The 11883-nt window shown below is 41.1% G+C and overlaps 1 protein-coding gene across 1 annotated transcript in view; it reads right to left on the bottom strand.

Annotated features, from left to right (window-relative positions):
- Positions 1-11682: 11682 nt before the first annotated feature.
- Positions 11683-11883, bottom strand: part of LOC145412425 (ketimine reductase mu-crystallin-like) — a 31894-nt gene continuing 31693 nt past the window's right edge. The window contains exon 10 of the mRNA XM_080282310.1: positions 11683-11753. Within this exon, the coding sequence (XP_080138436.1) occupies positions 11683-11753 (71 nt within the window). The remainder of the gene's footprint in view (positions 11754-11883) is intronic.

The raw sequence follows: 11883 nt of genomic DNA, 5'->3' as shown, positions 1-11883 counted from the left end.
CCAAAGTCCGCGGGCCTCGCGTGTCCCGTCCCTCCCTGCGCTCGTCCTTGTCCTCGAGAACAACCATCACCTCGTCCAGGAACTTCCGTCGGTATAGCTGCTTCATTGCCATGATCACTCCTTGGTCCATTGGTTGGATGAGAGCATTAGTATTAGGTGGCAGAAATGTGCACCTAATGCGGCCATTCTCAGCCACCAAGTTCTTGTCGCACGGGTGGGCAGGTGCATTGTCGAGGAGAAGGAGGGCCTCTACCTGGTTGCGTGGGATTCCCAGTTTCTCCGTCTGGTAAGGTACTGTATGACCCCCTTGACGAAATGGCGGTGGAACCAGTCTTTGAAGATGTGGGCTGTGAACCATGCCTTCAAGGAATGGTACCAGACAACAGGAAGGACATCCATCACCCCATGAAGACACCGAGGCTGCTTTGCACAGCCAACAATAATGGGCATAAGCCGGTGCATGCCGTTAGCATTAGCACAACTCAAAGCAGATAGCCTTTGCTTGGAGAGCTTGTGGCCAGGTACACGCTTCTCCGTCTCCTCGGCTAGAGTGTTCGTAGGCAAAGAGTGATAGAATAAACCAGTTTCGTCAGCATTGTAGACTTGACCGAGAGTGAGGCCCTCCCTGTCGATCAAGCCCTTCACCTTGTGCCAAAACTCCTCTACTCCATCCTCGTTAGCGTCCAAAGCTTCGTCATGAGACTTACGGTTGGTAAGGCCATGTCGTAACTTGAACGCGAAGAGCCAACCCTCGGATGCCGTGAAGTCTAGGGCGTCGTGAATCCTTGCGAACTTCTCATCAGCAGCCTTCAGCTCCGTACCACGTACCATCACACCAACAGCATGTTGCTGTCGATACCAAATCAACGTGGAGTGGTCGACTTCAGCAGACTTGGGAGTAAACATCATCTTCCTCTCCACGTTGTGTTTGCTTTTCGACGAGAAGTCAGCCGTGTACTGCATGAGTTTGTCTTGGGATCTCTTAATATCAAACAAAGTAGATCGGGCCAGGTTGAACTCGCGAAAGATGCGTGACGAAGACCATCCCGCATCTACTTTCTCCAATATCTCCCTCTTCTTCTCCAGAGTCAAAACCACTCTCTTCCTCTTCTCAAGCGGCTGGGCCATCATCACATACATGAAGGAGATGCACGAGAGCAGCAGGAGTGCTTGCAGCAGGTAAGGCACCACCACAAAAGCGAGCACGTGGGCAGCCATGACGACGAGCGTTCACTCACGACAAGAGACGGGCAAAAAGTGGGGAGGATGCAGGGGCGCTCTAGCGGACATCGGAGGAATGACGCACCACAACAAAGCTGTCCCGCGCCGTGCGCTCCAAGTCCAAATTACAGGCGGGAAAAAGTCGGATTTTTTTCAAATTTTTTTGTGGTTTTCGGACCATTTTGGGAATATTGGATCCCGGGATGATTATGTCCAGTATGTGGGGATGTCCGGATAGTACAGGGATTACTGTAATTTAGTGAACAGTGAATGTGTATTTTATTTTCTTTATTTGTTTTCTTATGCTCATTTAAATGGTACTTCTTCCTAGTCATGCCCTTGTTTGTCGTTGTGGAAGCAGAAGTGATGATAGGAACTGTGAGGCCCAGAATGCCTCTTACCTGTCTTTCCTTCCTAATAATAATTGTGCCAGATCAGATCATATTCCAACATTGCTGCTATTCATTCCCATCCCTCACTTGCTGTCAGGAATTTTAGCCCAAATTTTGCCACTTTGGAGTTTGGATTAATTTGCTCATAGCTGTCTAGTTATTCATATACACAGCTGTAGTGCAGTGAGCCCTTGTGTTTCACGTGTTTTGGATTCGTGAATTTATCTCTTGCAGAAAAGCCCCAAATTTCCCAGAACTTATGTCTCACAATCAAGAATTCACCTTTCGTGTCAATATATGGGGCATTGTTGGGCAAGGCAATCATCATCTGTTGTCCGCCATGTTGTTTTCTCAGTTCCTTCCAGGTGTGAGACTGTGTGTGGTGCTCTGGTAGTGATCGCAGCCACGGTCAGTTTGTTTGCTTTTCTCTTCGTTCAGCTGTTGTTCCCATGTGGTCTACCTGCACTGTATTATGGCATCCTCTTCATTCATTGGAGGACCAGGTAATAGTGATGACAGTGAAATACTGGAATGTTCAAAGGATGGAGGCAAGAAGAGAAAAGAACATGTGCATCTACACATAGTTGGTGTGAAGAAGAAATAGTATTCGGTAGATGATAAGACAAAGATTTTTCAGGCAGGTGATCCTTTTATTTATGTTAGCAGAGTAGAAAAAGGCTGTAACTATACCCCTGTACAAAAATAAAGGTGAGCAAATTGAGTGCAAGCAGTATTGTGACATAAGATTATTGAGTGTGGTAGGGAAGGTATATAGAGGAATTGTTATAGAGAAAGTAAGAGAGATACCAGAAGCCCTAGTGAGTGCTGAACAGGATGCCTTTCAGAGTGGCAGAGGATGTGTGGATCAAATATTTGCAGTAAGACAGGTAGTGGGGAAGGCTTGTGAGAAGGAGTATAAGGTGTTTGTGGCATTCATGGATTTGGAAAAAGTATACAGCATAGTAGACAGAAGGATTGTGGAAGGTTTTGCGCATGTACAGTGTCGATGGTAAGCTGGTAGGTGCTATCAAGAGTTTTTATGATGGTAGTGAAGCATGTATAAGGGTAAATGGGCATCAAAGTGAATGGTTCAGGATCAGTGTGGGCTTGCGACAAGGTTGTGTAATGTCCCCATGGTTGTTCTTTATATAATATGGATGGGATTATGAGAGAAGTAAAAACATGAGTAATGGAGAGAGGGATGGTGTTGGTAATGAATGGTTAAGGATGGAATATCCCAGAATTGTTGTATGCTGATGATTTAGTCCTACTTGCAGATAACAGACAGGAACTTGGTAGACTAGTACAGAGTTCTGCTGATGTCCTTGAGCATTGTGCCTTGAAATTAAATGCAGGAAAGAGTAAAGTGATGGTTATTGAGGGAGAAGGTGACTTCCAGTGTGATATTACAGTAAATGGAGAGAGACTAGAATTGGTGAGAGAGTTCAAATAGCTGGGTACAGTGATACAAAAGAGAGGAAAATGTGCAAAAGAAGTGAAAAGTAGAGTGACACAAGGAAGGAGAGTAGCTGGTGCAGTGAAGGCTTTGATAAGAAACAGAGGCTTGAGTGTTGCAGCTGCATGAGGCTTACATGAAGGAGTGTACATGCCAACTTTAACATATGATTGTAAGACTATGGTGTGGCTTGAAAATGAAAGGTCAAGAGTGAGAGCAGTGAAGATGGGGCTGCTGAGGATTATATGGGGAGTACAGAGAGTGGATAGGATACGAAATAATGTGATTCGAGAAAGATGTGGAGTGAGGAAGTCTGTGGACACCAGAATGGAAGAAAATATACTGATATGGTATGGTCATGTGGAGAGAATGGATGACAACAGAGTGGGGAAAAAGGTATATCTGAGTGAATCTGAAGGAGGGAGGAGGTGAGGTAGGTCACGGAAAAGGTGTAGGGATATGGTGGATGAATGTGTGAGGAAGAGAGATTTGGAAGTCAGTGAGGCTAGGGGACTGACAAGAGATCGAGCTAGTTGGATGAATGTTTTGAGGGGAAACGCATGTTCAGGGATTTGGCGCCCCTTTTTAACGTGGCAGCGTCCGGATTGACTCTGTTGGATACGTTTATGTAAAGCTACAGAATGTGGTGAATGTTTTTGGTATATCAGATAGCGCCTGTATTCGAGGGGCTTGAATGGTGAGTGAATGGAAGCGTCCCCCATTGTATTGAGCAAATTTGGGCTGTTTGGACGTTGCTACTCCTCACCCTGCCTGGGGTGGAAAACGAGGTCCGGATGATGATGATGATGATTCTTATAATTCGTTATCATATTCATATGGTTGTTAGTTATTCCGATATCCTGTTTTTTGAGAATTATATCTCAAAGGTGAGAAAAAGAATGACTTTAGGAAGGGCTCTAGAACCAGTTAGATTTTTTACCACTGAATTAATAATTTTTTGAGTGCAAAATTTAGGTTTTGCGCCAACCTTATGGTGCCAGTTGGACACGAAACTTAGGGGCTCACTGTACTGTGCATTCCAGTATATGCAATGCCTTCTCTCCATACATTACACTTATTATTTTACCACATAATATATTTCTGGACATCACTGGACAATTTTATGATGTCAGGTATGTTGTTCAGGTGAGTAGGTGTGCTTAGAAAAGTGAATCTTCTGCTTTTTGAATCTCACAGGTGTATCTAATGTTTATATATTGAGGTAATTGTTTATTATGATCTGTGTGTCCAAAAATTAAAATGTCACGGTCTTTGTTTGGACATTGTTATGTAATATTATAATGTATAGCAGGGTAAAAGCTTTTACTGTTGACCTGTTGGGTACCAGTAGTATGATATTTTGAGAGCATGGAGACTTGTTCAAAACCAATTTTCCTTTTACCTAGTCATAGTTAGGGACACAAAAGATTGCTCAAAGACATTGTTAATAGGGTCATTAGTGAAGGTCTGTCTGTCTATCTATCTATATCCCGACGCCCTAATCCCGCAAAGGTTGTCCGCAGACAAAATGCCTCCAAGTCGCTCTGTCACCCACCATTTGACTACCCACCCCTCAGCTCACTCCCCCCTCCCTCAGATACTGTACCTCTCAACTCTATCCCTCCACCTCATCCTCAGTCTTCCCCTCCCTCTCCCTCCCTCCACCTCACCTTCATACACCCTCTTAGTCAGTCTTTCATTCTCCATTCTCTCCACATGTCTAAACCACCTCAGTGTATTTCTCCTAATCTTCTCAACCACATCCACATCCACCCCACAATGTTCTTTCACTTCTTCATTCATCATCCTGCCCCTCCATGTCACTCCACATGCTCCTCTCAAGTAACTCATTTCCACTGCTCTCACTCTTGACTTTTTCCCCTTTTGCAAGGTCCATGCCTCGCTTCCATACATCGGGGTAGGGATTACAATACTATCATGCAGTGACTTCTTAACTTCCATACTCACCTCCCTATTTCTCATCACTGCTCTCAGTGAACCAACAACCTTCCTTCCCTGCTGTACCCTTTCATGCGCTTCATCCCCAAAAGTTCCATCCTTACTCATCACATTACCCAAGTACTTGAATGCACTCACATTCTCCACATCCTTGCCATCCAACATTACCATGCATTGTGTGACTTCATTCCTCTCAAACACCATCACTTTACTTTTGTTTACATTAACTTTCAGATTCCTCTTCCTACACACTGTACCAGATTCATTCACCAACCCTTAACTCCCATTCATCTTCACATAACAACACTGTATCATCAGCAGACAACAACACTGGAATCTTCCAAATCTCACCCTCATTCATTAGAGCCACCCCCACATCCACTGCCCTACCTTGCAACTCCTTTACAACCCCATCCATGTATATATTAAACAACCATGGAGACATCACACAACCCTGTTTCAGTTCCACATTTAGATCAAAGAACTCACTCAGCTCACCATCCACTCGCACCGTAGCCCTAGCTCTTTCGTACATACTCTTCACAGCACTCAACAATTTCCCCTCCACTCCATATATTCTTAATACCTTCTACATACCTTGTCTGTCTGTTCTGTCATAAGCTCTCTCCAAGTCCATGAAGGCAGCATACACTTTCTTTCCCTTCTCTAGATACTTCTCCATACATCTTAAAACAAATATCTGATCTACACACCCTTTCCCCTTCCTGAATCCCCCTTGTTCTTCTCCAACTAGCTCCTCTGTTATACCCCTAACCCTATCAATGAATATTCTGCCATATATTTTTCCAGTCACACTAAGAAGGCAAATACCCCTATGGTTACCACATACTTCTCTCTCCCCTTTTCCTTTGTATAAAGGAACAATTATACCTGATTTCCAGTCCTTAGGAACCCTTCCCTCTTCCCAAGCCAATCCACAAAACTTCCATATCCACTCCACTACAGTCTCACCTCCGTACCTCAGCATTTCACCACACACTCCATTACCAGTCCTATCATTTGCTTATAATATATATATATATATATATATATATATATATATATATGTGTGTGTGTGTGTGTGTGTATATAGATAGATAGATAGATTTTTATATAGATATCTCCATCCATCATCCAGTCCTACATTGCCCGATGAGGAGCGTAGGATCCCGGGGCTAGGCATTTGGTCCTGGCATTTAAGATGAGAGTGACCAGCCTCACTCATCCCTGAGTGGCATTACATGAGCAGTCAACCCCAACCACCCCTCAGATATAAATCTTCATGGGCTCAATCCAATTGGAGCGCAATAATTACCCACTAAGCCACCAGGCGCCAAAGTTTGGTTATATGGTTACCACCCAGCATAGTAAATGGTTTCCTGGTGTACAGGAAACCATTTGGTTTGTCAATCAGTGTAGAGTCACCCACAGGCAGAAGGTAGAGTAAAGAATGAAGGAAAGAAAAACAGAAGAGAGAGTGTAAAATTACCCGTAGGCAGAAGGACAAGGAAAGACTGAAGGAAAGAAAGACAGAAGAAGATGGAAGGAAAGAAGGCTGGAGGATAGGAAAGGGCAGACACCCGACAGCAGCACTACATCAAATAAGTGGATGGTGAGTGCCCCTACCTACCAGACACACACATATATATATATATATATATATATATATATATATATATATACACACACACACACACAGTAAGACCTCACTTTAATGGACTAATTGGGGCCCAAGCCATTCCGAAAAAAGCGAAATTCCGATAAAAGCAACATCCGGACTTCCCCCTGCTAATCCGGACTTTTTCCGATATATCAGACATTAGTCCAGATTGCACCAATGATTTTTTAACTGTTTCACTACTCTTGCAGTACTGTACTGTGTTATACCTTTGCTACATTAATCAAATGGTGTAATATATATGATAATACAGTACTGTACACTGACAAACATGTCTTTTATTTACCTTATTGTGATGAACATAGTTGAAGTGATCATGCAGTTTGGACTGCTTCTGGCTTTATCGGACATTTTCTGATATATAGGAATTTAGTCTGTAGCTCCTCGAGTCCAATAAAAGCGAATTCTGGTCTATTGAAGTCCGTTATATCAAGGTTTTACCATATATATACTGTATACATATAAATATATATATATATATATATATATATATATATATATATATATATATATATATATATTCAATGCTGGGAACGCTACTAATAAAAAATAACAGCAATCCCATTCCCGTTATTAGCCCGAAAAAGTAGTGGCGTTGCTGGTTTCGTTACTTGATGTGAAAAATAGCAGCGCTCCCACTACTTTGGATAAGAAAAAGGTAGAAGAAGGAAAGATTAACAAAAATCTGTGACATAGCAATACAGTATATACTGTTTTTGATAATATTAGTTAGTCTGAGTGGTTATGTTGTGTACCACTAATGTCAGTACAGTATATACTTATTTTGAAAATTAATCTTCTATCTATCTATCTATTGCCAGACGCCATAATCCCGTAAGGGGTGGTCATTTGACTTTGAGTTATTTGTTTTAAAAAAATATATATACTGTACAGTATTTACACATCGGTGTCACTTTAACCCGTTAACTGCTTTATACAGCCTGGGCTGTTCTGAGTGCAACTGCTCAATACAGCCCTGGCTGCGCTGATGAATTTCGAATATAGTGCCATGGTGACCAAGGCCGACCCATGCAAGCATTTTTGAGCCTTCAAGACCGAAACTGAAAAAGAAAACGAAAACCATACATGCCAATAGGGAATCAGACACTTCGATGTTCATCCATGGCTTTACCAAGGTAAATATTGAGCTAATATTTCGTTACTATATACTTTGGCATGTGTTCTCTCAATTCCTAAGACAAATTTTGGCTTTTGGGAAATTTCATTTTTACCCCTATGTCTGCGCACCACAGACACCTCCAAAAAACCGCCATGAGCAGTTAACGGGTTAATGAAGCTTAGAGCCGAAGGCACAGGAAAAAGCTGTTTACTATTTAATGTAACAAATGTTCTTTTACACTGTCACTTTACCTAGTATACCTACTGAAAGTAACACGTAAATAAAAGGTAAAAAATTGTGGCCTACCATTGATACATATTATATAGATTTATTATATTTTCAGTGATACCTATTTAAGATATGTACGAAAACAAAAGTAAAAATGAACTGGGGCTTTCTTTTAAAGACTGTTTATACAGTAGCAATGTTTTTTCCATTACTTTAAGCTGAAAGTAACATACTGTTACGAATTAATAACAGTGAGTAAGAATTATTTTGAAAGAGAGAGCGAGGGTTATAGACGAGGATAGTTAGAGGTGTGTGTGTGTTTATCTAATTGTATATACCTAATTGTGATATCCAGGAAATGAGCTACACTCGTGGGGTCCCGTCTCTGTTTCTCAATAAGTCAAATTTAGCTTTAAACTCGTTTAAGTTTTTAGACTGGACGATCTCTTTGTCCAGGCTATTCCACAGGTCTATACATCTGTAAGGAAAACTATATTTCTTGATATCTTTCAGGCAGCTTGGCTTCTTCAATTTCATTCCGTGTCCTCTTGTTACTCACTTATCCCATAAAAACAGATCTTCTTTGTCAATTTTATCTACTCCCATCATTGTCCTCAACACTGCAAGCATGTCGCCTCTCTTTCTTCTTTCTTCTGAGGAAGGCAAATCCGGCTTTTCCAGCCTCTCTCTGTACGACAGATCTGCCAGACTGGGGACCATTTTGGTTGCGGTTCTTTGTATTCTCTCAATCTTGTTTATATCTTTCTTTGTGTGTGTGTGTGTGTGTGTGTGTGTGTGTGTGTGTGTGTGTGTGTGTGTGTGTTGCCTACATCTAGCTGACATCCTTATTTATCTTTACATAATTTAAATGGTTGATAATTAACTAGCAAATTCCTGTCTAATTAATGCACATTACTAATAAATTATAATTAATAAACTACTGATGTAATGTAGAACAAACATCATTATTTGACAGAATTGACGAAAGTATTATTTTTCGTCGTTAAATAAATGAACTTTTTTTGTGATAACGGGGTGCTTCTTGTGGTACATCACATGCAGTTTAAGTGTATACAGTAGTTGATTCATTCAGCAGCTGCTGTGGTTGCTAAAATAATGAAAGTCACATTACTTTGCTGGGTACAGTTCAGCTTTCCTCCCCAAATTTGAGGCTAATTAAATATATAACTTGTAAGGAGACTGTATATACAATATTTTATTACAAAACAAAAATTACAGAAATGAAAGTCAGGTCAGTGTTGGTAAATGGTTAGCTAGAGGTGTATTTTTCACTAACTTTAGTGTTCCTCTACACTTAAGTTAGAGAATGGGGAAAAAAAAAATCATTAGTATTAATAAGTAAATGCAATCATGTAAATTCTTTAATGAAATATGTAATTCGTTTTTGCACCAAAATAAGGTGATTTAGTTAAGGTAAAGTTAGGTAAAATTACCAGATGAGTGAATTGGCTGGTTAGGATGATGACTGAAATATTTACCTATTTCACTCAAACACTCACTTTTGAGTATAAGTCTTTTGACTTTAACACAAAATTTGTTGATAAAACAATGCAGATTATTTCATATCCTGAGGCATCTTTATCCCAAGAGATTTTCTTACATGTCAATAGCTGCAGGCCCCAGAAAGTGGCCTGTATCATGCATATGTAGTACAAAAAATAGTTTTAGATGAAAAATGACAGTTACTGTAATGGAGTAGATGGGTGTAAGAAAGGCAGGGAATATTAGTTTGGGTGAAAGGGTAATACAAAAGCATGAAGGAGCAGTTAAGCAGTGCCTGTGACAAAAAGGAAATAATGAGATAAATATTTAGTGAAGGAGAGCAACTTCAAGAATGTGAACTGCAGAGGAAAATGCTAGGAAAACAGAACTGTAAGCAGTCTGGCAATGTATAAAACAGACCTGGATATATGGAAGTGGAATGATTTCTGGGAAAAGAGGCAAGATTTATGTAGCTGACTGGGATAGAAAAAGAAAGCTGTACTGTACCAAGCAACTTAAATCACTACACTGTTTGAAGGGAAAGGTAATAATAATGAAAAATATGAATACAAGAGGAGTATAACTATTGAGTTAGAATGGAAATTTTCTTGTCATAACCAGGACAGGGAAGGTGGCAATGGTATGGGGAAGAAACTATGGCCAAATGCATAGAGTGACAGTACACACATCTGATAACCTATATATTCCAACATGTTCTGCTGGTTATGGCTGGATGACTGGTGTGGAAATTGCTGGGGAAAAAATGAAGGAGTGTTTGTGCATCCCTTATGTGTTGGTGCTGCAGTGAATGTCACCATTCAACCAGCTTGTACAGAAGAAAGCAACCTGCATGCTAAAAATATTTCTGTAATAACTACAGTATGTGGAGTGACGTGGAGGGACAGGTTGACGAATGAAGAAGTGAAGGAACGCTGTGGGGTGGATGTGGATGTGGTTGAGAAGATTAGGAGAAATACACTGAGGTGGTTTGGACATGTGAAGAGAATGGAGAATGAAAGACTGACTAAGAGGGTGTATGTAGGTGAGGTGGAGGGAGGGAGAGGGAGAGGTAGACTGAGGATGAGGTGGAGGGATGGAGTTGAGAGGTATATGAGGGAGGGGGGGGTGAGTTGGGGGGAGGGTAGTCAAATGGTGGGTGACAGAGCGACTTGGAGGCGTTTTGTCTGCGGCCACCCTTTGCGGGATTAGGGCGTCGGGCTATAGATAGATAGATGTATTTACTGTACGTATTGCAATACAAATTTAGGAGCATATAATGTACGGCTGCATGAGAAAATGTGCACATATCTGGATATACTGCAGTGTAGTACCAGACACACACTTTGGTACCTGACAGGTGAGCTGGCAGGAAACATCATGGAAGAGTATGAAGTATGCAGTAATACAATCAGTTTGCTCGGATAAAAATTCCAATATAGATATCTTTAACAATATTATTATTTTCTGCAAATAATGGCAAAGGAGGGTAAATTATAATACATGCTTAGCCTTACTCATTAATGCATCCTTATGCATTGTACCGTAATTTTTTACCAATTCTAGTGCATAAATACATATTTCCAACATAAAAACAACAGCTTAGAAAGGGTTTGCAAGTGTCTGGTTTATTAAACAAAAGAAACATTTAAAATTCATGCGCTGTTAGTGCTCATGCAGCGCATTCGCACCCAATCTAGCGGCTGTCCCAGCATTCAAACTCCTGAACCGCTTCGCTTCGCCAAGACTGGCGGTCCAGATTTTTTACAGGAAGGATGACTGACGCTCAGGAACGTCTGACAACTGAACGTCACCGTTGGATCGCCTAAACTCTGGGTTTTTATAGTACGGCCCTTTGTGAGGTACTCCTCGGACTAAAGGGGTTAAATGTCTAATAATGCAGATGAATATAATTTGAATATTATTAAAGATACGTAAAGTCTAAGTTAAATGATAGTATTAAAGAAAGGCAAAAGCCTTTACCAACAAAAAATTTTTTTGCATCCAGCGGCTGAGACTTAAGTACGTCAAACCTAAATACTTTGTAATTTTATAGGTATGGGCCCTTGTTTCTGATTAATGTCTTCGTGTTTAAGGCCCGACTAGGCTGGAAGAAGACTCTGGAAGCTCACTCCTTCTTTTCTGCACTCAGGGCGTCATACACGAGTTGGGCAGATACGGCATCCTCTACAGCCAGACCTGAGGTGAAGATGGAGTTAGTGTTACATAATCATTGTTGTTACGGTGGAAGGATACTTGAATAAGGAGAGCCCATATAAGCTTCTGTCAGAGGCTGTGTAGAACCACATATCCTTAACCCTTAAGCAAC

This window comes from Coenobita brevimanus, chromosome 93 (genome assembly GCF_032717465.1).
Source record: "Coenobita brevimanus isolate Jiangsu-jjx chromosome 93, ASM3271746v2, whole genome shotgun sequence".
Taxonomy (NCBI): Eukaryota; Metazoa; Arthropoda; class Malacostraca; order Decapoda; family Coenobitidae; genus Coenobita; species Coenobita brevimanus.
The sequence above is the reverse complement of the archived record's forward strand: the minus strand, read 5'-3'. Positions and strand labels throughout refer to the sequence as shown.